At 51.8% G+C, this 26,877-nt stretch overlaps 12 protein-coding genes across 12 annotated transcripts; 7 read left to right on the top strand and 5 right to left on the bottom strand.

The window, feature by feature from the left end:
• Positions 1-414: 414 nt before the first annotated feature.
• On the bottom strand, positions 415-2,766 carry LDX57_003173 (uncharacterized protein; the record flags this gene model as incomplete). Its single annotated transcript, XM_046084815.1, has 1 exon — positions 415-2,766. The coding sequence occupies one exon, from the start codon at positions 2,764-2,766 to the stop codon at positions 415-417; it is 2,352 nt and encodes a 783-aa protein (XP_045940778.1).
• Positions 2,767-4,948: 2,182 nt separating this feature from the next.
• On the top strand, positions 4,949-5,449 carry LDX57_003172 (uncharacterized protein; the record flags this gene model as incomplete). Its single annotated transcript, XM_046084814.1, has 1 exon — positions 4,949-5,449. One exon carries the CDS (start codon positions 4,949-4,951, stop codon positions 5,447-5,449), a length of 501 nt encoding a protein of 166 aa, XP_045940777.1.
• Positions 5,450-6,616: 1,167 nt separating this feature from the next.
• ZTA1 (quinone oxidoreductase family protein) lies at positions 6,617-7,659 on the top strand (the record flags this gene model as incomplete). The annotated part of the gene is made up of 2 exons (XM_046084813.1): positions 6,617-7,374; positions 7,434-7,659. The coding sequence occupies 2 exons, from the start codon at positions 6,617-6,619 to the stop codon at positions 7,657-7,659; spliced, it is 984 nt and encodes a 327-aa protein (XP_045940776.1).
• Positions 7,660-7,798: 139 nt separating this feature from the next.
• Positions 7,799-9,541, bottom strand: LDX57_003170 (uncharacterized protein; the record flags this gene model as incomplete). The annotated part of the gene is made up of 5 exons (XM_046084812.1): positions 7,799-8,717; positions 8,776-9,024; positions 9,087-9,104; positions 9,164-9,249; positions 9,305-9,541. The coding sequence occupies 5 exons, from the start codon at positions 9,539-9,541 to the stop codon at positions 7,799-7,801; spliced, it is 1,509 nt and encodes a 502-aa protein (XP_045940775.1).
• Positions 9,542-10,054: 513 nt separating this feature from the next.
• LDX57_003169 (DUF924 family protein) lies at positions 10,055-10,902 on the bottom strand (the record flags this gene model as incomplete). The annotated part of the gene is made up of 2 exons (XM_046084811.1): positions 10,055-10,676; positions 10,736-10,902. 2 exons carry the CDS (start codon positions 10,900-10,902, stop codon positions 10,055-10,057), a joined length of 789 nt encoding a protein of 262 aa, XP_045940774.1.
• A 933-nt stretch (positions 10,903-11,835) lies between these two features.
• LDX57_003168 (inositol polyphosphate multikinase) lies at positions 11,836-13,293 on the top strand (the record flags this gene model as incomplete). Its single annotated transcript, XM_046084810.1, has 2 exons — positions 11,836-11,927; positions 12,078-13,293. The coding sequence occupies 2 exons, from the start codon at positions 11,836-11,838 to the stop codon at positions 13,291-13,293; spliced, it is 1,308 nt and encodes a 435-aa protein (XP_045940773.1).
• A 314-nt stretch (positions 13,294-13,607) lies between these two features.
• On the top strand, positions 13,608-14,079 carry RSM19 (mitochondrial 37S ribosomal protein uS19m; the record flags this gene model as incomplete). Its single annotated transcript, XM_046084809.1, has 3 exons — positions 13,608-13,650; positions 13,711-13,726; positions 13,887-14,079. 3 exons carry the CDS (start codon positions 13,608-13,610, stop codon positions 14,077-14,079), a joined length of 252 nt encoding a protein of 83 aa, XP_045940772.1.
• A 1,140-nt stretch (positions 14,080-15,219) lies between these two features.
• LDX57_003166 (putative TFIID and and SAGA complex TAF10 subunit) lies at positions 15,220-16,184 on the bottom strand (the record flags this gene model as incomplete). Its single annotated transcript, XM_046084808.1, has 2 exons — positions 15,220-15,675; positions 15,777-16,184. The coding sequence occupies 2 exons, from the start codon at positions 16,182-16,184 to the stop codon at positions 15,220-15,222; spliced, it is 864 nt and encodes a 287-aa protein (XP_045940771.1).
• Positions 16,185-16,797: 613 nt separating this feature from the next.
• Positions 16,798-19,614, bottom strand: TBF1 (putative MYB DNA binding protein (Tbf1); the record flags this gene model as incomplete). The annotated part of the gene is made up of 4 exons (XM_046084807.1): positions 16,798-18,114; positions 18,173-18,826; positions 18,886-19,349; positions 19,524-19,614. The coding sequence occupies 4 exons, from the start codon at positions 19,612-19,614 to the stop codon at positions 16,798-16,800; spliced, it is 2,526 nt and encodes an 841-aa protein (XP_045940770.1).
• A 1,117-nt stretch (positions 19,615-20,731) lies between these two features.
• Positions 20,732-22,591, top strand: LDX57_003164 (uncharacterized protein; the record flags this gene model as incomplete). The annotated part of the gene is made up of 1 exon (XM_046084806.1): positions 20,732-22,591. Exon 1 carries the CDS (start codon positions 20,837-20,839, stop codon positions 22,589-22,591), a length of 1,755 nt encoding a protein of 584 aa, XP_045940769.1. The 5' UTR covers positions 20,732-20,836.
• A 329-nt stretch (positions 22,592-22,920) lies between these two features.
• LDX57_003163 (uncharacterized protein) lies at positions 22,921-25,403 on the top strand (the record flags this gene model as incomplete). Its single annotated transcript, XM_046084805.1, has 2 exons — positions 22,921-25,282; positions 25,363-25,403. Exons 1-2 carry the CDS (start codon positions 23,242-23,244, stop codon positions 25,401-25,403), a joined length of 2,082 nt encoding a protein of 693 aa, XP_045940768.1. The 5' UTR covers positions 22,921-23,241.
• A 56-nt stretch (positions 25,404-25,459) lies between these two features.
• LDX57_003162 (uncharacterized protein) lies at positions 25,460-25,920 on the top strand (the record flags this gene model as incomplete). The annotated part of the gene is made up of 2 exons (XM_046084804.1): positions 25,460-25,743; positions 25,878-25,920. The coding sequence occupies 2 exons, from the start codon at positions 25,460-25,462 to the stop codon at positions 25,918-25,920; spliced, it is 327 nt and encodes a 108-aa protein (XP_045940767.1).
• Positions 25,921-26,877: the final 957 nt, after the last annotated feature.

Below are 26,877 nucleotides of genomic sequence, written 5' to 3'. Positions count from 1 at the left end.
TATATCCAATCCAACTGGTGGTACACCGGTACATTTTGCATTGCGAAAGCACAAGAACACAGAGCAGACATCAGGCAAACAGAACAGGAACTGAGAAGAGAAAGAGAAAGAGAAAAGACGACCATAGAGATAGGAAATGCAAAGAGGACAGAAAATGCAAGAGACGCAAGAAAGAAAATGCCTGAAAGGAAAACACAACCAACGCAAAAAATGCAAATGCAAGACAAACCGATGCAAGAGACATAAGGAAAATGCAAAACCGGAAATGCCCATCAATAAGTCGCCAGCAACTTATTCTCCCAAACATTAACAATGAAGATAATGCATCCTGTTTCCTGCCATATCCATCTATTGTATGTAAGTTTTGCCATATCCATATGTTCAAGTCCAGGTACCAGCCAGGCAAGCTGGCGCCTACTCCCAAGCTTTCCACTCCTCGAGGTTCTTCCTCAACTCCATCTCGCACTCATAGCCGCGCGCCTCGTCATCCAACAATTCTTCCTGTCGGTCGCGGAATCGTTGCTCCGCGTCGAACCGTCGCAGCGCGACCAGCTTCAGATACATCAGGTCGTCGCGCTGCACAGCATCGCGGAACTTGGTGCGCATGCGCGGCGAGTACAGCTGACAGCTGGCTTCGCGGCACCGGGAAGGCCCATCACCCGGGGGCAGACGCGTGAGGGTCGAGAACTTGCGCGCAATCGGCTGGTTGGCCTTGACGAGCGGCCAGACGACATCATCATAACAATCTTCACACACCGTCAGCTCCGGGAGCTGCGGGATGTAGTGCCAGGTGTTGAGGATTAGGCGGTCGCGGCGGCAGTCGCGGAGCACGACCTTGCGGCGGGCGTAGGCCATGAAGTCGCTGAGGTCGGGCTGCGAGGTCCATTCTTTCTCGGACCGGTTGGCCGCGATGTCCAGGTAGTCGATGTAGCGGACGAAGCGCGGGCTGTCGGTCACGAAATCGCAGACGCGGGCTTGCGTGGCCGTGCTGCGTTTGAAGGTGTTCCGGTGAGGAGGCATCAATGTCCTCAAGTTCTTGACGCACGCGGAGCAGACGTTGAATTTCGGAAGAAAGAGTCCCGTGTCTGGGTCGACGACGCGGTACCAGTGCTGTTCGCTGACGATGCGGCCCGGACATGGTTTGCTGCCTGATGACCGGCTCCGCGTGATCTGCTGGAGGAGATCAAGATGGTCCAGCTGTTTCTTGATGGTTTGCATCCAGGCAAGTCGCGTCCATGGCTCGCTCATGGAGCAACGGATCAAGTCGCTGCGGGGTCGGGGGTTCCCGAGGACAAAGGCGTCGCGGAATCTGGACTTGCGCATCTGTTTCATGCACGAAGGGCAGATGTTCAAATGTGTCATTCCTCGGATAGTGAACCAGTCTTGGTAACCGGCCACCGGAACGGACCTAGGGCATGGCAGCAGACAGGATCCATCTTTGTTGGGAGAGGGTGGGCGAACAGCGCCTTGGGGGGAATTGCTGCGAGAGGATTGTAGTTGCTGGACAATATCCGGTTCGACCTTCCGGTGGCACGAGGGAGGCTTGAGCGCTTCCTCAAAAAAGGACACTGTGCGTCTGGTGGTCCCATGGCCAGTTGGCACCGCATCAGTAGAGTGAGATCGCTGTTCTTGGCCGATAACAGCCAAGGGGGGACGAGGTGGCCGAGGTGGTCCGTTCACCACTGCTGGAGTAACAGTGGAAAACGATGTCGAAAAAGGATCCTGCTCGGCACTGCGTGGGCGAGAAAGTTTTGGCGAGGGTTTCGGCGAGGCTGATGCAGGACGCGACGGAACTTTTTGTACAGGGAGCTCGATTTTGCGTTCGATGAGCTTGGTGGGCTTGGCAGATTTGACAGCCGACAAAGGAACGGATGGCTTCTGCACATTGCTGGGTGCCGTGCTTTTGGTATCACGTTGTTCCTGTCGCTGTCTCAGCTTCTCCTCCAGTCTTTCGGCCAGGGTGGGCGTGTTCGGAGCGTCCACAACAGTCTTCAGGTTTGTGGAGGCCCGGAGAGGTTCCGGACGCTTCGTCTTGGTCTTCTGCTTGGCTGAGTTGGAGTCAGAGACATAACCCGAGGGAGAACTGGGTCGCGGCGTGTCGGTAGCCGAGCGTCTCAAGGGCCGCATGGATTTGACACTTTCTGATCGCCGAGGGGTGGATGACGAGGCAGGCTCAGAGTGCTGTCCACTACGGCTGTTGGCCCGGGAAAGACCCTTCCGTGGTGTGGGAGGAGATTCCTTGGGCCTTGCAGGAACGGCTTCCTTGGGGGTCCGAGAGCTCCTGGAACTGGGGTCGCATTGGCGAGAGGAAGACCTCGAAGTCGTACTGGTGGTGCTTTGGGGGCCATGTCCTGAGTGGGACGTGGTTCTCCTCGGGGAAGGGCCTGGGGGAAGGGCCTTCTGAGATGTCGGTGGCGCCGAAAAGGGCGACGGACCAAAAGGGAAGTTATTCAGGTTGAGTTTGCTGCTAAGATGGTGAGGAATCGAGAATTGAGGGAAATCCGTGGGCGGCGTTGGCGGCCCTGCGCTGTCGTCCGATGAACTGACTTCCCGGCCGAACTCCTCCACGATCAAGGTCTCCTCCGAGTAACAAAACACGTCCATGATCACAGGGTATTGATCGATGGTTCCTCTGGCACACACTCCTTCGACTCCGGGGTTTTCTCCAAGGTTGGATAGTCCGTCCCACTCACGGGAGAGGGAGGCAACTTCGTCTTCTACAGACGGCAAAGGGGGCCACTGAGGCTTTTGGCGCCAAAAGGGCATGACTGGATCACACAATGTATCTCTCAAAGAGAAGAAAAACCAAATCAAGAAGATAAAACGGGTTGCTGCTAAGGTCCAATGGGTCCAAAAGGGGAACGAGAAGTGGTTCCTCTATGTTATGCGACAACAGCTATCCTGTTGCAATGGCACGGCAAATTAGAGTCACTTTCCTGGCTGCTGTTGGCATGTTATACCCGTCGTGTCAAACTCACTCGGGAGTTTTCAAGGAAGCAATCAATGGCAGAGCACAGACAACCAGCGTCGGGGACAATGAATCCAATTGGTTGAGCAGGTTAGATAGAGTACAAGCAGTTGTAGTCAAGAGTCGGGCAAGAGACAAGAATAGAAAAGTGGAAAGGCCGCCAGGGTCCTTCGGAAAGCTATTAGATATTAATTAAGGAACCAAAAAGATTAACGACAAGAAATTCTCTGTTATACAAGTAGGGATAGAGCAGGAGCTAGGACGCGGGCGTGGGAAGGCGTATATAAATCCCAATGAAAACCTGGTCGGGCAGCGCCTCCTATGGTGGAGGCCCTATCAGGGCATGGGGCCTGAAGGGTTGGGCGTTAAGAGGCGACGAATCAGGCCATGCAAGATGAAACACGGCGACCATGGCCAGACGTTGAACATGAAAACGAATGGCTATCCGAAGGCCAAGTCAACAGGCACAGAAAATCGGAACGTGATGATCCTGGCCAGAAGATATCGCCGCCTGCAATAGGTGACGTTGTCGGTTAGTAGGCACCGACTGAATCCACAAAATGTCTCTGAGCCCCTTGGGAAAGGCAATTTGACCAGTGATCATCGGCCGAAAATAATACTGCGAGTCTGCGAGAGAGGGGAACAGACAACTGTGGAGAGACTGCGCAGAGGGGGGCAACGACAATGTGGAGGATTGGATCGAGACAGTTGTCCGCGGCAAGACTATAGGCATAGAATGGCGGCCAGACGAGGCTGTGTGGAGTAAGGGAGCGCCTCGACTTTTTCTTAACGCCATCGTCGACATCTTGCAGTGATTGGGCTCCCTGGACTACAGAAATTTTGTCCACAGCGATGCATGTCGATCTGGTCGTTAGTGGGATGAGCTGGAAGTAGATTTGCTGAAGGGAAGAAGAGATGAAGCTCTTCGTCTCCGTCGGTGGGTCATGGGACCGGCTAACCTCTTCGGGAATAACCCTAGGCCGGTTTATGCAGTCGCTATTTAGGAGTATGTAGTACCACGATGTATACTTCGCAGAATTATATGATGGGCATACATGGATGGGTCGAGCCATATCCCGAGAGGAAAATCTGGGCTAGCAGTGCCGATCGTCGACTGATGCAGCCGTCCACTTGACTTGGCAAAGGTAAGATGCGATATTGGCTAGGATTGGTAGAGTAATTTTACTCATTCTCGATGGAATGTGTAGCAACGAATCTTTCTAATAGTAAAGAATGAATATTGTATACGTAATAGCATTTTCCCTCTTTGATCCAACTTGATGCTACCAAAAGTGGCGAAATAACACTAAGCCATCCGTATACTTACCATGCTGGAACATGTGCGGAAAACAAGATTCGTATGCAAAAGGCCTAGCCAAATGAAAGGTGATTTTCAATTTATTCAGTCATAAGACCCACATCAGACAATTATCACTAGAACTTCAGGTAGTCGAGACCAGTCTAAATGTACAGGTCGCGGCCATGTTTCTTGACTCCCCAGCCATCCAATTTTCTTAACTTTATCATCAGTACTAAACTTAGATTTTTGCATCCAAGAAAGATTGAAAACAATCCTACACGGGGATAGGAGGAGTCTAGAAGATCGGAAATGCATGTATGCTGCAGCAGAGGAGTCAATTGATTGGCGTTGCTGCACGCTCTCGAGCCCCGCGCGTGCTGCGGCACGTTCGAATAAACGCCCGAAAGAACGCTTTGTCTCAGCAGGAACTTCCTGACAGGCATTGCTTGGTGAACGTTGGTTGCCCCTTCGACTCGGCGGCTAGACCATATCGACCGTCTGTAGGTCAGATTTCTATGCACAAATCAGTGGCGGGATGTGTGGTAGCTTACACTTCAGGCCCGAGAAGGCCTAGAAGGCGGTTGGAAATCAGCAGCAAGTCTCCGAGTCTCCCCGTCAGATTCTCTTTACTATCTCTCATCGATACCAGCCTCCTCAGTCTGGCCACCGTGGCCACCCAAATGCCTTCGTTGCAAAACAACATCGGCTTCCTCAATACACTACAGTCGGTGAAACCACACAGCCCGGAAGGAGCTGTCCAATACGTCTGGCAGGCAATAGTGACGGAGTGGTCTCCTGGCCGCGATGGCTACAAATGGGTCTTCAAGCCTGCTACACCCGGTGAAAGTAATCTGCCCAATGTCACCGTCTACCAGATCAAACCCTTGCAAAATGCAAAGGAGTGGGACGAGCGCCAGATCTTGCGAGTGGAATGCAAGCCCCCATCCAGCGAAGAGTGGCACAGCACCATCGCAACAGAGCTCAATGGCAAAAGACTGTTTGGGGCAGTTGCTGTTGGCAAGAAAGTGAGGTTCTACCAATTCGGACGAGGACCATCCGGCCAAGCGGTCGTGCAACTTCACCAAGACACCCTCGATATGGACGACTCAGATGATATCGTACAGATTGAGACATGGATGGATTATATCAAGATGAATGCGTGGCAGTGGAGTGGCTGCTAGGTGGCCAGGGCCGGGTTTTCAAGCGAATTGATTCTGTTTATTACGTATGGTTGTATTGATGCACTTTCAAGCACATAAGCCAAAGCAATCCTGTATCGAAAGTCTCGCATAGTACCATGCCACCAGATAGCATCACCTTTACGGCGAATTTGAACCACCGCGACAGCAGAATAGCTAAGCGAATACAGGCGTCTGCTTGACCAGGCCGGAGTGATATCTTATGTTCCCAGCATCGGATATGATTCGAATCAGGTACCTACGCTTCGATGCACAGGGTATCCTGGCTAGTTGGTCCGCCGGGGTTGCCTAGGAGGCAATGACTATGACGACGATGCGGTTGCAGCTGCTTCAGCAGGTGATGATGACGGTGGTGAGTTGGCTGACATGAGATGGACATCGCAGCTGAATGACGGCATATGAGTCAGTTGTGAAACGCAGTAGAAAAAGCAACGATGGCAGGCAGGATGACAGGGGAAGGAGAGGCAGAATGAGTTGGATCGAATCGAGGGAGACCAAATGTCTGTGCTTCATAATTCATAAGGGCGAGATTATGCGGGGTAGTGACTCAGCTGTGCCTGATTCCGATGTCCGACACTCCGACAACTCCGATTCCGATCGGATGTCCGCCGATGATGGCGTCATTTCCGATGGACCTTTGAATACAGCGAGAGTAACTAAAGACCAGAAAGGTGGATTAATAAACAAACCAGTGTGTTCTGGACCATATGGGAGACTGCGGAATAAGTCCGCAGACCATTGATAATGTACAACGCTCATCTATCCTGTGGGTGGTCCGGTTACCAATGTCTAGATGGAATGCGGGGATGGAGACAGTAGATGAACTCAACATGCGATAAGTCGATAACACGCGAACTGGCCTTAGTAATGTTAAGCCCCCCATCATAAATCCAAAGATCCAAGGAATATCCTTCATCCACATCTCCCTCACCACTTCCTCGGGCAATAACAATTACCCGCCATCCCCTCCGCATGTCTCGCAATCGCATTTTAACTTCGTCGTCCCACCTAGCCTCCCTCGTCCGTCCATCACTTTCCACCACAGCTTCTCCTCCCAGCGCTGCTCGTCTGTCTGCAATCACCTCACATCTCCGTCCATCCCCCCTCTCCCAACCATCTCAAACCCGCAGAATGTCCACCCCCTCGACCATGAAAGCCGTCATTGCCGAGAAAACCGGCGGCCCCGAGGTCCTCGAATTCAAACCAGACCACCCCGTCCCCACGCCCAAGGAGGGCCAACTGCTCGTCAAGAACAACATCTCCGGCGTGAACTACATCGACACCTACTTCCGCACGGGGCTCTACCAATCCCCCAAGCCCGAGATCCTGGGCCGCGAAGGCGCCGGCACCGTCGCGGCCATCGGACCCGGTCCGAACCCCTTCAACTTCAAAGTCGGCGATCGCGTCGCCTGGCTCACGACCGGCGGGTATGCGGCGTACACGGCTGTCCCTGCGGATCGGACGGTGCGGATCCCCGACGGCATTAGCGATGAGGATGTCATTGCGTCGTTTCTGAGCGGTATGACGGTGCTCTCGTTTAGTCGGGAGACGTATGCTGTGCAGAAGGGCGATTGGGTGCTTTTGCATGCGGCGGCTGGCGGGGCCGGGTTTCTTATGACGCAGCTGCTTAAGACGGTTGGGGCGAAGGTCATTGGCACTGCGGGCGGGCCGGAGAAGGTGGCGTTGGTGAAGAGCTTGGGTGCGGATGTGGTTATCGATTACCGGAGCGAGGAAGGCAAGGACTGGGTGAAGATTGTGAAGGAGGTGACTGGGGGTCAGGGTGTCGATGTTGTGTATGATTCTGTTGGAAAGGATACGTGGGAGGGAAGCTTGGAGGCTGTCAAGCGGAAGGGTACGATTGTTTGGTTTGGCAATGCTAGTGGCCCGGTGCCTCCTATTGCTCTGCCGTAAGTTTGATATGCTCTGTGTTTGACTAACGGGGACAAAGATGGCTAATGGTATCTAGGAAACTCTCCCCTAAGTGCGTCAAGATCGCGCGCCCGACTTTGTTCGGATATATCGAGACTCGGGAGGAACTAGAGTATTACGTGAATGAGCTGTTCACTCTGCTCAAGTCCGGTCAGCTCAAGGTTAAGATTCACAAGGTTTATCCGTTGGAGCAGGTGGCTCAGGCCCATCGCGATCTTGAAGGTCGCAAGACGACAGGCAAGCTTTTGTTGAAACACGAATAGAGAGCTTGTAGTATAGGATTAAGTGTCAAATGTATGGCATTGTACGACATGTGAAAACACCAATGTGATTTGATCTTGAAGATCATCGGAACTGCATGCTATCAATCTGTAAACTACCAACCTTGGCCCAAAGCGTAGCTCACATGGTCGCCTCGACATTTCCTGCATTCCCGCCGTTGATTTTGCCAGAATATTTGCCAGCACCCTCGCCAGCATCTTCGTCATCCTCGTCATCCTCTCCGGCCGTCAGATCCCTTGGTTTCTTCCATCCCAGCATGAGATCGTTGCAAAGAACCGTGTAGATTGAACTGTAGGTGGTCTGAATATCCTCGAAGAAATGCAACCCGCAGTTCAGCTCCCACACCGAAGTAATCACTCTCATTCCAGGATAGCAATGCTTGAGCAAATTCTCCTCCAGAAAGAACTCAAACTCAGGCATCTGTATGTTGCCGCTCTCCCACTCCAGAAGTTCCTCGGGGCTCAGATCATACATCGGCTTGCCGGGATCAAAATATGCTCTAGCAGTTAGTCTTCCGACAGGGTGCAGATCGGGAGCGTACTCCTGATAGAATGTCTTGACGTCAGTCTCAATAGGAAATATGGCCGTGATTTCAAACCCGTGGATATCTTCAACGAGCAGTGCACGAAGTTCGTTGTCGTTTGCAAGGTCTCGGAATCGCCGTGCCTGTTCGTTGGAGCCAGCACCAGCCAGAGCGAACTTGACCACTTTACGAGCAATATCTTTGGTCATCCGCACGCCTTTATCTTTTGGATTCTTCCACTTGTCATCTTCGACGTAATGATTATAGAGAAAGCCTCCAAAGAGGGTGGAACAGGCCGCGTTGAAGTCACCAGGTGCCTTGGCTGTGAATTGCTGGTTTTCCCAGAGCTCCTTAGACGCAATATCACACGACTTCCTGGCCGCGTCGATATTTTCCTTGTACTCCGAGCAGACATCATGGTAGAGAAGATAGGACAAGAAGTTGCGGATCGTGACTGTTGCCAGTTTGACCATTTCTTCGGTTTCGGGGTTGAAGAAATATGGGAAGTAAGAAGTCCTGCAGTTGGTTGTTAGTCGATGGTTTCTACTTGACTCGTTGAGACAGTCGGCCTTACAAGTAGCCTCTGACCACAGCATCAAAGTCAACAGGCAAGTTCAGCTTGTCGTTGTCGATGCTTGTTTGAGCCCTGGTGACCAGAATCTGCTCTTTGTCCATTTCCTTCATGTCCTGTTCATCCACGCCGGCAAACATATTAGGGCCGACTTCCACGCCACCGTATGATAAATACTTCATAAAAACATGGCGTCGGTCACTCTCAATGCGGCGGTTCTTCATGTAGCGCAGGAGGGCATCTTCGATCCGACTAGGCTGTATTAGCGAGTGACAGCAATAAGAGTTGTGCATTGGAAAAGACATGCGGCTTACTGAATGAGTGGTCGCGAACTTTGACAAGTCTGATTAGATGATAGTTCTGCATGTAGCCAGGTTTGTTATTTACTCACGAATCATAGATACTCTTCTCTTCTTCAAATTGCTCCGGTGTCATAGGCGCGTCGGCCGAGTATTCCTCAAACCCAGTAGGCTTGTTCTACAACGTGTTAACCAGATTCAAGGCTGGATAATGCAATTCAGATAGAACTTACTAATCCACGTTTGCTCTTGGGCTTTCTTTTGGTCTTCTTTTTCTTCTTTGGTTCCATCAGATCCACGATAGCGGTCATCCGGTCGTCTTCATTTTCATTGTTTGCCGCAGAGTCATCAGGCTTGGGAGTCAAAGTTGCCACAGACTTGTCAGCTGGGGATGTCGAGCCAGGCTCCTTGCCATCTTTGATGTAGGCAGGACAGCCGGAAAGATCTTTGGGCATGCCCGGGGGCTCCATGGCTGAGACTTGAATGATGATGATGATGATGGTAGGAAGGAGTAGGATGAGATACAACAGCTGCTGTAGTCGATAAGACTGTTCTGGTCAAGGTAAATCTCGAGCGGATGAATGAAGAGTGAGGAGTGTCTGCCCCCGTCGGCATTCACTGGAGTCACGTTACTGGGGAATGGGAGGGTGGCTTCGTTTGCTCGTTCCGTTTGCGCCCTGCAGCTACCCTATGAACATGCAAAGCAAGGATATGTTTGATGTAGTGAGGACTGGACGCTGTATGATCAAGAAACTCTTCTTCTTTCTTTTGCATTTGAATATCGTCCTTATCTCTTGGGCCGTCTGAAGTCTATACCTAACCCGGTATACATGACAGGAATCCCTAACATGTGTAATTTCTCATCTAGCCTCACGTATAAGGATAGTTGATCATGAGCTGAGTGAGCCTTTAGAGAATTAAGTGTCACCTCAAAAGCCAATTCGCCTCCAGAAGTTCCCTCTGTCTCCATGTGAATAGGTCGTTCAATTGTCATAATCAGCTTTTGCCCCAAACGTCTGCCCGCCATTCTTCAGGTAGGCAATCTCTGCCTCCGTGGGTGTCCTGCCTAACGGCTTGTTTCGATGCGGGTAACGACCAAAGCGTTCAATCAAGCCAGCGTGATTCACTTCTTCCTCAGTACATCTTTTGATATAATCGCGTATCGTGTCTGGCTGCTGGGAGAAAACCCGGTAACAATCCTCAGTCTCGGGGTCCATTGAAGAATTTTTCCCATTTCGGATCAACTCCTCAGCGTCATTCGACATCTTCTCATACTGGCGCATGGCTAAATTATGCGTTTCCAGGTTCTCGGTATGCATCAAGGGCAGGTAAAACCAAAGTCGATAGGCCAATTGGTATTTGATCGGCCGCGAGTCCGGAACGCCATGCTTGATGGCTTGCAAGGCAAGCTCGGATGCCAGCGGGTCAAACTTGGTGAAGACTACGGCCGACTGCAAGTCCCGGTAGCAGTTCCGAGACATCTGGTCTAGCAACAACAGAGTACTGAGCCAGTCCAGAGGGGACGTGAGATTGAGAGCGGTTCGAAGCTCTGTTGCGGTCACATTTGCTTCCCGAATGGCCTCAAGAGCTGGCAGAAATTGTCGTCTTGAAATTGGTCAGATTGGGTCTCGGATCATTGGTATTGGAGAGCGAATTGAACATACGTGCACAGCTTATCGAATTCCGTGTCTCTACTGAACCAGCGGGCCATGTCGCTCTGTCCCGGCAGAACCGGGCTTGCCCCGGGCTTTTGACGCTGGAACCAGAAATCCAGCACGCTCTCCCGGAAGGAAGGTGTTACGATCCGGGTGAACTGGGAAAGTCGGGACATGGTTGTGGTAGCAGCACAATGAAGCAATCGGGAGGCGCGAGTTGAAAGTCAAGGGATGAAGTGCCTACTAGTTAGTTACCTAGTAGTCCACTCTTTCTGCATGGGGATCACATGACGCTGCGGCTCGAGGCACCTCTCATTGCACTCGAGCCTCGATGTGAGAGCCGAAGAAGATAGAATGCGTGAGATGGATTCAAGATATCTTGATTACCCCTCCGGCTGGGAGCTGCAATCTACTGACTTTCGTCGATGTTTTGACAAGCATTTGCATCGAACGGGAGACCACAGTGGACCCCGTCTCATCCGTATAGGCAACGACATCACCTTCCAGGATATTGATGGATCATTATTTAACTTCGCCAGGAGATCAAAAAGGAAAATATTTGCGTGGCAGAGTTGATTGAGATATTAACGACCGAAATATATAGATAGTCCCTGAGAACGAAACATGCATTCCGCAACAAGAATGGAGTATTCTTGCAGGGGGTAACCGTAAATATAGAATCAAGAAGAAAAAAGAATAAAGAAAAGGAAAAGGAAAAAGACGAAGGATTCTAATGACAATGATTCTAGTAGGTTCATTCAACATGGGACATTTAGATCAAGGATGCCTATAATAGAGGAGGTATATCTAGGTAGTTGTTCCAGTTCCACAAGGCTGACGGCCCCGTCAGATTTGTCTCCTTTCCCCCATCTTCTTTGCGCCAAACCCCGAACACAACCAAGCACCCCTGCTTTGTCTTTCCTTGAGTGTTTGCTTCGCTTGCTGCGTATTTGCTTTTCGCATTCTGTTCCTTTTCTTTTCTGATCCACGTCTGTTCGTCAGCTCGACCTCTCCTTTTCGTCTTTATCGCGGACTCGAACGGAATGCCGTACTAGCCTCGGCCGGTCTCACTTGGAAACGCTCAATTCATCATCTGTCCCTCCAGAATCATGACAACGTCATCGTCTAGATCGGAGAGTGCCAACCCTCCCAAGCTGGATAACGATAGCTTTGTCGCTTTCGACCATGCTGCCGCCGGACAGTAAGTTTTTTGACCTCGCACACCCACCCTCGGAGCAGCTCCTGGTGGCAGCTTCGCAATGCTATCCGCATGCGACCCAATTCTTTCGCATTCTACTATACTTGAGAATCAACCTGCTCTTACTGCAAGTACTGACGCGAGCTTTCCTAGCGACGGCGTTCGCTGCACGCCCTCCGGCTTCCTGATCGCGAAGCCTTGCACCCCCGAAGAGGTCGCTTTCTACGAATCCAGCGCCCTCCATCCTACTTTTCGGGACTTCATGCCCACCTTCATGGGCACCCTGTCATCGGCTGACCAGCAGCAACCGCTCGCCATCGCCGCCTCCCAGCAAGGCGGCGCTGTCGTGCTGCCCGGATCGGATTCCTCGTCGACGACAAACACCCCTGCGACTACCGAGCCGTCCACCGCTCCGTCCGCGGCGTCAGACCCCACGGAACAGGGACAAACATGGGTACCATCTGGAGGGAAAAAACTGGACACCGGTCTCTCGATCGTGCTGGAGAATGTGGCGTCCGGGTTCGTGCGTCCAAATGTTTTGGATGTGAAGCTCGGCGCGCGATTGTGGGCGGACGATGCGCCCCCTGCGAAGCGCACTAAACTCGATGCGGTGTCCAAGGATACTACGAGCTCTAGCCTTGGATTCCGAATCGCCGGGATGAAGGTGTGGACTGGTGTGAATGGGGAGACTGATGCGGGGAGCAAGACGGATCCGTATGACGTGCGCCACGAGGGGTCCGAGGGTGCCAAGGGTGAGATTATCGAGAAGGACGGCTATAAACGCTACGATAAGTGGTACGGGCGATCGTTCAGCCAGGAAAACGTGAAGGAAGGTTTCGAGTCGTTCCTCGCTGGTGCGAAGGCTGGGACTATCGATCGCTCTAAGTTCCTGGCTAAGCGATTGGCTGATGAATTGAGGCGCGTGCAGCAGGTCATCGAGGCCGAGGAAAGCCGCATGTACTCATCGAGCGTGTTGATTGTCTACGAGGGAGATCCTACGGCGATGGAAAATGCGCTGGAAGAAGAGAAGAAAGCCCAGGAGCGGGGACCGGAAGAGTCCGAGTCCGAGGATGAGGAGTTCGAACTCGAACTCCAGGAAGATGGGTCTTACCAGGTGGTAGACCTACCTACTGGGCCAGGCGGTGCACCGCAGCAGGTCAATGCCATCAACATCAGCATTGATCCGGAAACCGCTCAGCTGGGTGATCTGGGGGAGGACGAGGATGAGGAAGACCCACCCAAGGTGCATGACCTGCGCCTGATTGACTTTGCGCATGCTAGCTGGACCCCTGGCCAGGGACCGGACGAGAACGTACTCAAGGGCATCCGGAGTCTGGTCAAATTATTCGACGAGTTGGCAGTCGAATAAGTCAACTACTGTACTACTACTCATCTATCCAACAAGTCGCTGGCGACTGTTACATTTGTCAATTTGTCATTTCATATAGCATGGCCATATATTTCTGTATTTGAAGTTTTCTTAGCCGCAGTTTATTCCTATTTGTCAATCAGAAATCAGTACAAACTGTTTGTCTTATCTCGCAGTTGCGTCTTCCATACCCTTCAATCTCCCCGATCTCCAAGACTCGCTTAGTCATCCGATCTTCCGCCCTGACACAATTTGGCCGAACATCATCACAACCAGAGCACCCGTTCGTCGAAGCAGCAGCGCAACCCGTCAAAATGATTCCCACTCTTGCCCGGCTCGGCCGTTCCGTCTGGAAGGGTAAGTCTTCTTTATACATCCAAATTGATACGCCCAAAAGCTAACATGAACTCCCTCTAGGCCCGAACATTGTCCCGTACGTCTATCTACCTACCCATCCCGACCCGACAAGAATCTCCGATCCCCGGATGACAATAAAACCCCATGCATGACATGACCTACTCAATCTCAATCCCGAGAGAAAGGTCATAAACCAAAGGGAAAGAAACAAAACTGACATGGACACTACGCTCTAGTCTCCCCCTCCCCGCCAAACTGCCTCCTCCCCCAGGCACGCCGCCCATCCGGACTCAGAAACGCGCCGCCACCATCTTGCCCAATTTCGTGGGGTTGAAGTTCGCAGTCCATAATGGAAAGAATTATCAGGATGTTTTCATCACGGAGGAGATGGTCGGGAGGAAATTGGGTGAATATGCGCCGTATGTGTGATCTTTTCTTTTGGTTTTAGGTTTTGGGGGTTTGAGAGGAGGTTTCGTCTTTATTTTTTTTGCCCCGGTCTGGCTTTTTTTGCACCCCGGGCAGAGAACAAGAGGAAAGACGAATGTAGTCAGGGAGAGAGGGAGGCAGATAGCGAGAGGAAAATGAATAATGAAATAGCTTGGCTAACACGAAAGGGCATCTAGGACTCGCAAGCGTTTCACCTACAAGTTGACGAAGAACAAATAAATTCGTGCGTTTACGTCGATTTGCCTCGTTCGGGCTTTGGTATCTGTCTGTCTGTCTGCCTGCCTGTCTCTCTATGGGCTCCTAGGGTACTACTAGCTGCCCGTCAGTCGGCAAGTCTACGCGCACCGAAGGGCACTGCATCCGGGGTATTTTCTTTCGATGCATGGAAAAAGAGATCAGTCAGGGCGAATGGGCTTTCAGACTAGGAGTCTAGAAACTCCATGCTTTCGACTTGACTCAACTCGACTTGCTGCTTTTTGATTGTCCCCACTGGCGTTTCCTTACCTTATATCATATCATTGTGTATATCTACCTTACCTTTTGGTCCTGTTGCATATGTAAGATTAGTTCATTGCGGAGTTTATATTTACTGGTATCTATCTTTTCAAAAAGTCTACTCAAGAAAACGGAGGATATGAGAGTGAGATATTTTCGTTATATTTGTATCCAATCGCCGCAGTAATGTCATATCGACTAAAGAAAAATCCATAATAAAGCAAACGTAAGATGGTTTTAAGACCCAACTGTAGGATATCATTTGTCCTCGACCCCGTATTTACGCCTGAAGATAGTGCATATAAAACCAAGAAATGAACGCAAAAAGGGAAAAAAAGAGTAGTAAACGCCGCGCCGCTCTCCTCCCCGTATGTCGCCACGAGCGGTGCGGCGATGAAAAAAATCCTCCAAAGACGGGTATATCCATCTCTCTCTAGAATAGAAGACGTTTTGAAAAGAAGATTCAGTCGATTTGATCGGGCTCTACCCGATCAAATCTCATGGGTAGCGTCATTATAGCATGATGGGGAATGGCATGTAGATGATCCCCGTGAATAGTCAAGGCAGCGTTCACTCATGCAGGGTGACCAGATAACATGCTGCGGCGTATGTGCTTTGGAAGATGGTTTACCGGTAGAACTCTCCTCTCTTAACGCTCACTCCGTATTCAGAAACTGCCATCCCCAGATCTTCCATGGTGAGCACCGTCCGCCCTTGGCCTGAGCCGCCGGACCCGCCGCCTCCAAAACCAGGTCGCTGGATCCCCAGATGTGTACCGGCTTTGCCTTTGCTGGCTTCGGCAGAGACGCCCGCCGCAGCACCTGCTGCGCCGGCGCCGGCGGCGCCTGCGGGCATGCCAAGTCCAGACGCGGCGTTGAGACTGCCCATGGGGTTGCTGGCGGAGGAGCTGTTGGAGGCGCGGATACGCGCGTATTGGTACGAGTCGGCGGCAATGTCGGCGATGAACTTTTGTGTGGCGAGGGCAAGGAGACGGGCGAGGTGAGGAGGGGTTTGGTTTGGACCGTTGCCTGGTGGTGGGAGACCGGCGAGGGTGAGGTAGTGAGCTGTTACGGCGTCGGGGATCTGTTTGGGGTTTAGTATAATGTGAGAAAGAAGTGAAGAGAGACACGAGAAAGACGATGTAAAGAAACGAAAAGTTCCAACGAAAAAAAGGGTCGTCTTACGATCGGCGCATATTCATCCATCTTGCCTAGGAATTCGCGCAGGCTGGTCTCTTTCTTGCCCGGCGCCGTCGCGGCAAGGGCATCGACTGAGTCGGCGGTCTGAACTGGATTTCCCAGCGGGATGTCCTCATCTCCGTCGGGTGCGTTGGCCATGTTGATATTATTGTCCGCGGTACTGTTAGCTACTCCGCCGATTTCGATATCTTGGTCGATGGAGGCATCCAGGGCGGTGTTCTCGGTGTCGGGTTCTTGCTTGGGCACGACCGTCGCCTCTGAGTTGGTTCCCAATTGTCCCGCAGCTGCTGTAGTCGATGAAGAGGGGGGTTCTTGCGATGCAGTCTGCGATGCAACTGGTGGAGGTTGCGACGAGGATGGCACAGGAGGTTGTGATGACGATGGATCAGACATGGTTGGTTGTGAGAGGAGAACAAAGCAAGGGAGGGGAGGACCAAGCGACCGAATCAAGAAAGGGACAAAAGCAAATAATTACAAAAAGGTACAAAAAGCCGGGTTGGACAATGGGTGAGTTGGCAATCAAGGGTCCTTTGTGGCCTCGGGGTGCAGTTGGACGGAGGTAGTGAAGAGCGCCGTAGTTGTACCGCCGTTGTACCTCGACCGAGTCCGTGGTCGGCCCGATTTTTCAGGTGTCTGCCAACCGGATGTTCCCAACAGCCAAGTACTGTACTACTGCGTCTACGAAATCGGTAGATCATAGCGTAAAAAAATTTGGTAGGATAGTTATTTCCCCTTAGAATACATGTGCAGACAACCCTTTCACGTAGAAAACCGATTATCCTACAGCCCTTTATCTTACAGAAACAATTGGTATTATCGCGCCCGATCCCCAGGGCCTTTGCAAGACGATCGTCAAGCAGAGGCAGAAGTCCCTTCTTGTCGAGAGGATCAAGTCCTGAACACCCAGGGACCACAAAGAGTAAAAGGAAAACGCCATGAACGAGAACAAAGATAGACAATTGCAAAGAGATTGCCACAAGAGAGAGCCACCCCACCATCACCGTGACTATTGTCCGACGTGCATACTGGGATCGATGTGATCCTGATGGTGGTGGTGCTGATGCTGATGCTGATGCTGTCCGAACTGATCTCCGTGAACTTCTTGACTGAGAGTTTGCATCAGGTTCTGCTCGGCGGTCTGGTCAAATGTCGAATGAACATGATGATGGTGGTGATGATGACTGTTAGGATCAGGAGCCAGACCGGGCGAAGCGGACATAGCATCGTGACCGTGACCCATTGCGACCTGCTGGGAATGCGCTCCGGCAAGTGCCATCATTCCTTTAATGCCCTCGACATGAGCCTTGTCCTCTTCGCCTTGCTTCTTCTGTCGTTCCCGGGCCTCGCGTTTCGCGGCCTGAGCGGGAGCCCGAGTCTTGAGCTCACCAGTGACAAACTTCAGGTAGTAAGGAACCTCGATTCCACTTTTGAGGAAGAAAAGCTTTAGATTGCGTGCCTTGTCCTTGAGCTGCACTTGATTGCGATCTTTCAAGGCTTCACTGATGGTACCGCCAGGTCCGAACATGGCGAGGATCTGACTCCAATGAGGTCCTTTGACCCTATCAAGTCCTGCCATGAGGGCATTTTCTTCTTCGGTGGTCCAAGGCCGACGCTGACTCGGGAGACCGGATTTGCGACTGCTTGGGGATGACTTTGCCGACGCTGCCATGCGGGCGCGTTCGTAGAGGACCTGCGTTGGCTGAGATTGTGAATAGTGGGGGATGCCAGGCATATATCCATGATTGGCTGCGGCTGAGCTAGGCCGTCCGGGAACAGACATGGGGGCAGTTTGGTGAGTAAAATGTTGGAAGTTCTGCTGGAGAGGACTCTGTTGAAAGGTGAGCTGCGTCGGCGCTTGCTGGTATCCCGAGGGCGTGGGACTCGGTTGGTAGTGGTGTTGTTGAGGAACTTGCTGAGGGGGAAGTTGGTTCGTTGGCTGCGCGGCTGAGTATCCATGAGGGACTGGCGTGCCTTGGTGCGAACCGTGCTGCGACACTGGCTGTTGCTGAGGTTGTGGGTGTTGGGGCTGCTGAGTCGAGTTTTGTGGCGGCTGCTGGGACTGCTGTTGCGGCTGGTTCTGGGCCGGCTGCTGGGGCTGCGCGTTCTGCTGCTGGCTCTGCTGCTGAGATCGTCTCAATCCGTGACCCTGCAAGGCAATCTGTGCTGCCCGAGCCGCACGAGCCACGAGATCGCCATGCATATTTCGGTCGACGGGGACATCCGGGGTCTGCGATGCGACAGGAAATTGGCCTTGAAGAGGTGCGTTGGAGGTCTCTGGCGCATCTCCACTGGACGAGGATGGTTGTCGACCCTTGGTAATCTTCTGTACGACGGCTTAGCACAAGTTATCCAGCCCGAGGGCAAATGATAGAGACACGAACCTGCTGGTTGCTAATGGCATCAAAGTTCTTGGTGATGTAAGAGCTCAGATCCCTGAGAAAATCCTCCCAATGGTATTTGTCAGGTAGGGCCCTCATAGCCTCTTCGTTGTTGATGTCGTTGAGAAGGATATCACGACGCGACCCAGCGCGCTTCACGAAATCAGTTTCACTTGGGGCAGGCTGCCGCGTGCCGGGGCGTCTGTCGAGAAGACGTTGCTCCAAGTCATCGGGAAACAGCTCGTACAAAATCTCGGTTCTCGATCGTTCTTCATTGTTCATAGAGGCAATGAAGGCTTGCGTCTTGAGTTCGAGGAAGAGAGCACCCTGTACCTTGAGCAAGCGCCCGCCTTCTGGAACGAAGACATCAAGGAAGTTGTCGTTTAATTCCGAAAAGCCGATTTCCTGTGTGCCGAAGATGCTGGAGACAAACGATGCCAGATTAGCCTTCCTGATGATGTCGACTTGCGAAGACTCCGTAAGTTCCAGTTCGGTTGCCGACAGGAATGATCTCTTTGATGAGTAAACCTTCTTTGTATGATCGAAAAGGGAGCGCATGGTTGCATAGGCCTGGCCATTTTCCGACTCCGGCTCCGAAACGAAGGAGGTGATGTCTTGATAGGTCGATTTCGCCAACAGCGACAGAATTTGGGTCGACTAGGGGGCATCGTTAGACCGAAGCAATACTTGAAAGAGCTCTTGGAGCCAAGACTTACCAGGTTGTCCAGGATAGGTAGACTCTGGGTCTTCAGATGCGAGTTTGCTTTCACGAATACCATGCCCTTGGGCGTTGACTGGTCGGGACTGTCGGCCAGCTGCTGCTGGCCGAGAACACATTGCTCCTCCACCCGTTCAGCATGATTCATGATGTTCGAGATCACTGTTGCCATGTCTGTGTCAATATCCTGGCTTGCCTCCGGTGCCACAGCGGCTTCTGCAGAGCTGTCGATCTGACCATGTTTGTCATCTTGATGCTCCACCGTGTCAACCACGCCCGGCCCCAGAGCCGATGCCAATTCTTCTTCAATTTGATTCCCTGGAATCTGATCGGATAGTCCAGGTTGCGATGGGGGGAGAACGAGGTCGTCCGGTTGATCGGACTCTAGGCGCCGTTTCTTGGAGGCGCGAGGAGACACGGAGCCGTCATTGTCGTCGAGAGGGTGCGACAATTTCGGAGAGACTGCAATCAATCGAGTCAGTAATACAAGACTTTGTATCATGCAAAGAACATGACAGTGGTCTCAGGAGACAGAAGACAAGTAAAGACAATGGTCTTTGTATGCTCCTCTGGCTGCTAGGGTCGGGTGGCAGGGGGCGGCAGCAGACGGGCTCATCGTAGCACGCATGGACTGACCAGGATCCTCTTTTAGGGGAAAGGGAGAGGCCGGAAGCTCAGAAGACTCCTTTGGATCATTAACAGGAGCTGGGACTCCCGAGTCCGCCATGTTATGGACGGTCAAGAGGGTAAGAGCAGGGTGTTGGCTTCCAAGAGCAGAAATGAGGGCTTAGGGGTAGGGCGCAGGCGTAGGGCTTTGCGAGGTGATGAGACGGAAGGACGGCGTGACAGATTTTTCGCCGGGCGGAGAAAAATTGGAGACACTCAGGCAATACGACGGCAAAACGCCCTAAGCCTGCCAAGTGATCGCATTCAGGGGTCTGTGTTGGTTGAATAAGAAGAATCAATGTGCCAAAGTATATCTCTAGAGGTCATCTCATGGCCAAAATTCCACAGAGATTCTCCGTTACTGGCAACTTGCAACTTGCAACTTAAGCTTACACCTTCATTTTCTGGCAGCGATTAGTCACCTGAGATCACGTGCACCTAGCTATGTATTACAGGGTTACTCAAACAGGCAAAGCGCCGTCTCGCCGGGAAGAAATGCCTGAGGACGCAGGTGTCATTCTCGTAGACGAACATCCTGACGACGGGCGCCGGATCTTTCTTCCTGAAAGAAATTTTCATCTTGTGAAAGTCAACTCTATGCTACACCCTGCCAAGTTGAGTTTCTATCGTGTGTACAGCACTAACAGTAGTATACCTGTCTCGGTGGCCGCTTTCAGGTGCAATGCTACCTACGGTCACGTCTACACGTCATAGACCGTCTATCGATAGAGCGAAAACTACTATAGACCGACGTGCTCCAAGAGTATGTAGATAATTGTTCCTGGATTCTCACCCTGGCAGGGAACGAACATGCGCGGGCTCCATTTCCGAGCTACTCACCATGAATTGCATCGTCCCCCAGAATTTCAAAGCATGAGGCATTGATACTGGTCCTTAGGAACGTTCTGAACGAATTAATCTGTTGAAGAATATTTACCTGAGGCTAGAACCCTACTTTTATCAGGACCATGCTTGGAGGGTAGCATTGCCCTACTGGTTCCTGGTCCCCGGTTGTTCCAACGCAAAAATATAGTAGTTATGTCGTCACGTCGCAACCCAGCCAAACGGAAATCGAGTCTAGACGCCGGTGGAATCTTAATTTTGACGTTTGCAGACGACGTCTTCCTGCCTGTCGTCTGCTTTATATCTTGGTTCTGCTGGCTATTACCGGCATACAAGTTGCTGCTTTCTTTCTAGCAACCTTCGACGTTTATTGATTGTCAGCTGGCAATACAAGCATTCTGACTGTATGTGTTGAAATATCTGGCGGACAGGAAACAATCATGGTAGTATCCCGTGCCTACACCCTTGTCTTTGCTGTTGCGCTGCTTGCAGCTGCCTCAGCTCAGGATCTCAAAGAGCATGTTTGGGGAGTTTTCGCCTTTACTGTCCATGGAGACAGTATACCGGCAGTTATGCCGCAACGACCTAGAACACTGACCCCATATGGCGCCAATACTCTATATGCAGCAGGGTCCGCTTTCCGAAACCGCTATGTTGCACTTCGGGGCAATGAGAGCAGCCCGAGTACAAGAATCCAAAACTTATCGCCGTACGTGCTCGACGTTGGCGAGGTTGAAGTTCTATCGACTACCAGTCCATCTGATATCGCCTCCGCCCAGGCTTTCATGCAAGGACTCTATCCTCCTCTCAACGAGTCCTACAGCGGCACATATGTTGAGTTCTCATACCAATTGGCCAATGGATCTACGGCCACTGCTCCTTTGAAGGGGTATCAATACCCTCGCATTGAGGCCTTGAGCAATGAGGACCCGCAGTCGCTGACGGTGGATGGTCGATCCTCTTGTCTCATGCATCAAATAGCAGATATTGAATATCAAACCAGTCCCGAGGCTCAGGAGTTTGTGCAAAACTACAGAGGAACATACGAAGTCCTTTACAACCAAGTCTTGTCCGGGTGGTTTGACCCGGCTTCAGTCAACTACATCAACGCCAAAGATATTTCCGAGTTTCTCGATTATCAGTATGTCCACAACGAGTCTGTGTTAGACACCCTGAGCCGCGACGATATCGAACTTGCTCGATTATATGCAGACCAATATGTTTTCGCAACGAATGGCAATACGTCTACTACGTCAGTTATTGGGAGCAGTGATATCCGCACCATCGCTGGGCGCACTCTAGCTGACAGCATTTTGGACGCCTTTGACAATAATATCCACGATCGCGGTACCGACGGGAAGATGAAATTGGTCTTTGGTGACTATGAACCGGTCGTTGCTCTCACGTCTCTGTTGCAGCTGCAATCGGCCCAGAATGACAACATCTCTTCCCGGCCTGATCTTGGGAGCTCAATAATTCTGGAGCTATACAGCCTGGAAAGCGCGGCCAACCCGACGTATCCCGACCAGTCTCAGCTTTATGTACGGTTCGTCATGCGCAACGGTATTGACACCCCCGAATTTAGGGTTTATCCCCTTTTCGGGCACAGTCCCAGCAACAGTGCCATCCCCTATACGGAGTTCCAAGCGGAGCTGAAAAAGTTCGCCTTGGGATCAACTCGGGAATGGTGCCTTCAATGCGCCTCGGAGGCACCATTTTGTTCTGGGGCACTTGAACGGACGCAAGACTCACCATCTACCAACCACGGCAAAGGCCTACGTCCTGCCGTTGCCGGTGTCATTGGCGCAGTTGTCACCCTCGCTACTTTGGCGATCATTGGCATCGTTGGATTCCTGATCTTCGGTTGCCGAACCAAGCGCTTCAACAGATCGACTCTCAAGGGGTTCAAAGGGAACAGCAAAATGGCAAGTGATCCTGATATCGCGTTTAAATCCCCCACATGGGAGGATGTCAAGACCCCCAACGACCAAGATCCTCAGAATCCGGGGGCCACTGGCCCTATTGTGAGAGGGCACGAGCGTTCAGGCAGCTGGGAATTAAAGGACCAAAATGGAGGCAATCCTGCCGACCGTGCCCATGGCGATGACTCGGTGTCCCCCTTTGACGATGAGAATGAAGAAGAATGGCGTACCCATAGTGCTTTGCAGGCAGTTACGGCTCATGAGCATGTCTGAGTGTTAATCGTGGGAGTGGTGCATGATTGATGATTTTCGTTCTTCTTAGGCTATAATGCTCCTACTAATTCACTAATTGAATTTCCTTTGTTACAACATTGTCTCCGCTTTAAACTCCTTGCCCTGAAGTGTTCTGGATCTAATTGAACGCTTCACTGCTCGGCACCCGCCATCACTGACTGGTGCGCACCTGCCGCATTGGGGTGACGACATCGTTGCCGGTACCAACGATGCGATTTGGGTCAAGTGTTCATCTTCTCTCTCCTCCCCTCTTTCTTCTCTCATCTCTCACTCTGCCAATCTTTCATCTTTCCTGTCTCCTTTGTCCTATCATCAATACCCACCTGTCATCACTCCGGTATTGACCAAACGCAATGTCACACATGAAGAGATACGACATTCCAACTCTACTGGGGATGTGTCACAATGGCAGTATCCCCTTGGAGAGGTTTAGTGGTCCAGCGCTGGAGAGTGCGTGTCTCCCCACTTTCAACGCGTAGAGTCAACATCAACTTACTGACTTTACTTCATCTGGCCCAGACAATCTGGTCCGCCTGCAAGCTCGAAGCACAAACCCCCTCTCGGAACAGCCTGTCAATCAACCCAGGACTGTACCTGACTCTCCATGCCCAGGGGCGGCCATTTCGGGCATGCAGCCCTTGCCTCATCCTCCTCCCCATACTCCGCTCCAGTCTTTTCGACCGATCTTGAGCCAGGGCAGTGACGGGTTCCAGCAATTTGTAAAAGCTCATACCTCCCCGAAGCATCAGCGTGTTACTGCTGGTGGCCGCATTGTGCCGATGGAGCCACAGCTTGCTGCTCCAGACTTTGGCTTGCCACGAGCGGATGAAACTGAGGGTAGAAAGGATGAACCGACTAGCACTGAAAACACCCCCACACAGGCAATGCACACGAACCTTGCCGCTGGTGGTAAATTGAAAACACCATATGTGACCCCGGTGGATTTGCCAGACATTTATCAGCAGCCGAATGCTACTAATGACCAGAGTCAACCCCAGCCCCCAGGATACGACTCGGGATACGCCCCGGTGTTCCCACCAGTGGCCCCGATTCCGGGTATGTTCCTGCAACCTCGAATGCCTGTTGAATATAAGAATCAGCAGTACGCCCCCCGAGCGGAGTATCTATCTCAGCCATATTATCAAGCAGTGCTCCCAGAACCTCACATGCATGGGGTCGACACTCCTATTTGGTACCCTAATGCGAATCCCGTGATGAACGCACAAGGTCCTGCGACTCCTTTGCCTGCAGTCATCCAGCCTTACAACCCTGCTACAGCAGTCCCAGGCTATATAGCTGGTTATCATCATCAGACTGCCATGGCGCCTTCAACCCTCGGCCAGTACCCCCAATATCCAGCACTTTTCGATACGCGCTATGTGAACTCGGCATCCCAGTTAAATCCAGATACACCGAAGACAGCCCAACCCATCACTCTGAGCCAAACTCCCGTACTTACCGGGCCTTCCATCGCCGAGATGCCCAGTCGCAAATCTTTCGAGGAAGCCAGGAAGCGACATGATCTCCTTTCCGGGCAACTATCTCGTCTGGACAGATACACTGCTCTGCATTCGTGGGAGATTGACCCTGAATCGAAGCAATTATTTGTGCAGCAGCGCATGTCTTTGGTGAAAGAATTAGACACGCTCCGCCTGTACAGGGAGCAGCTGGATGCCATTTATGGCTCAAATATGGGCGTTTCAAGCGTCAAAAGAGAAGCCGTTCCTGTTTACCAAACCCGACCTAAGTCAAGTAGACTGGACAAATCAGCAAGCAATCGTGCTCCTGGGCCCCTCCCCTTGTCTTCATCTAGTTCACTGTCTGCTGGTCCAGGTTGGACCAACCCTGGTCCTCTCATTGTGCCCCCAATTCATCAAGCGCATGAGTCTCTTGAACAGCCGTTCTTGAATCAGGGCATGAAGACCGTGAAAAATTTGGCTGACACTGTCGGGCCGAGGAGTATGCTGTCCGGATGTGAGTCACTGACAGAGTCTAATCTTCTCTACAACGAGCACATTCGCCAGGCTGATTTTGCTCCTGTCAAACGGGCCCTGCGTGCGCAAACAACCAAAGCAGCCTTCCCTGAAGGCCCCGGACGTGGAGCGGTACAGCCGGACGGAACTTCGAGGCTTCAAAAGCTTTATAATAAGATCGAAGCGGCTAGCACTCGGCATGAACCAGTTAGCGGGCTACTCCGAGAATTATCTGTCGTGACTGCTGGACTCATCAACGACGGCAGCAAGAGAGATGATGGGGCAACGCCACGGATCTTTGGAAGACGCGCTCCATTGACCCCATTGACCATCGACCGCACCAGCGCAGGGTTCTCGGCCAAAAATGTCCCGGATTATGTTCCTGAAAATTCCCGTGGCATGCAGCACATTAGGAGATTCTGGGAATCAGAACCGTCTCCCGAGATTCCTAGCAAGAAGCTCAGGGATGTTTCTCCTTCTCCTGAGACGGATGATGAAAGCCATAGCAGAGGCCCCTCGTCGCACGTATCCACAACGGATTCATGGACTACAGTCCATAAAAGCGAGCAAGTTTACCTAACCATAAAATACTTGATATTTCCAGAACATACACTGACGACCGCAGTCAACGTGACTTCGGCAGGGATTCACTCAGCAACGAGCACCACGGAAGACGCCTTGATTCGATCTGGAAAAGGTAAAAGAATACAATTGATCCCTTTTCTTTTTATGTTTAAGCAGACATGGCCTGTATAGCTGGCTGACACAACGCAATAGTCGGCCTGGGGATCGCCTCCATAATTTCGAAACGCGACTGACGGGAAACACTAATGTCAGCAGCGGCGCTAGCTGGAGCAAGAAAGCTGGCGCGAAAATGAAATCAATCTCCGTCATTCAGAGGCCATCTGCCCCAAGAGATGCCCCGACTAAAGGCTTCGTGGCTCCCTTTGATGGGGCTGGCGACGTACCCAACCTGGATTGTCCCCTCTCAGGGAACAGTGTCGGTCAAGAACGGGAGCAGGCTCAGGAGCCGTGGTACCAAAAGAAAGAGCGTACCAAGGCCAATTATGCAGTCGTGCGTGACTTCCTTAAGCGCGTTGAAACTGAGGAGGCGAACATGGTTTATGACTATCGCATGACCGGACCGGGATCTTGGTGGTAGACCTTGATTCTTTTGTTGGCCTCCCTCCCTTTATTTGTCTCTTATGAACTCGCCGACCTCCCCTTTCTCTTCTCTTTATATTCTTTCCACCTCCCCTTCCCCCGTTTTGTACATGGCTCACATACTCCAGGGTGGAAGGCACGGGTGAACACCAAATTGGAGGTGGTCAATAGGGCGGTTGGGTTGGCAGGGATTTGGCGCTTCGGTTAAAACTAGGATGTTTTCTTCCGCTCCTCGAGTTACAGGTTCTTTCTTGACCATTTGGCACAGCCTAGGGCGATTGGAGGTGGACCTGTCTCTTTTGAATGTCACTTCATGGAAGTCTGGCATGCTTTTCATTTTTGATCCGGCCGGGTGAGGAAATTAGCAGTCATAGGTACCCCCATTACCTGAGTTCTTAATGGGCCTGGAAATATGATTTAGTTCCCGTCAAAAACCTAGTTGAAGATGTTCATCTTCGCTCCCCAGAATCAGTAGAGTTCAACACAGGAAAGAGGGTGACGTCTCACATCTGGACCTTGTCGCTCGATCTCCTGCAAGGGGTGAGAGTTCTGCAACCCATCAGATTACGTTGACTCAGCGGATTCTCAACAGTTCGCGGGTAAGTGCATGTTTGTCTTCTTGGCCCAGTAAGGCTCATGGAGAGGGCGCATTCCTCCAAGTCCAAGCCAAAGTCGTACATGGGATTTGGAATACGCCAAGTTGCTGTACCGACGAACTAGACTCTTGGTGGCTGCAGAGTGGCTGCAGCAAGCGGTGAACCCTTCGACTGCCAGGAAACCAGGTCTTTGCATCGGCGTTGAAACTCTTCGCCCGATGTGTACTATACTGCGTATGCAACTGTCTACGGAGCGCGGGTCCGCTCTCGTAGATCATCATACGATTCACGAGTGAAGTACTCCATACTGCAGGCAGTATGTAGATTCCTGAGAAATAGACATAAGACCTGGAAGCGCGATCTTCGTTATCCGTTGCCAGCTAATATATTAACGCGCAAAAGAGCAGATTCTTTTAGAAGCGACGGATCCACTAGGTTGGGCCTCTGTTGTGCCAGTTGTATACCTTGTTTGAGGAACTTGAGGCGCAGTCTACCATGCAGGTAAACTGAGTACCACGTCACTCCACAGGTA

This window comes from Aspergillus melleus, assembly GCF_016097325.1.
Source record: "Aspergillus melleus strain CBS 546.65 chromosome Unknown contig2, whole genome shotgun sequence".
NCBI classification, from domain to species: domain Eukaryota; kingdom Fungi; phylum Ascomycota; class Eurotiomycetes; order Eurotiales; family Aspergillaceae; genus Aspergillus; species Aspergillus melleus.
This window is presented reverse-complemented; position numbering and strand designations above follow the sequence as displayed.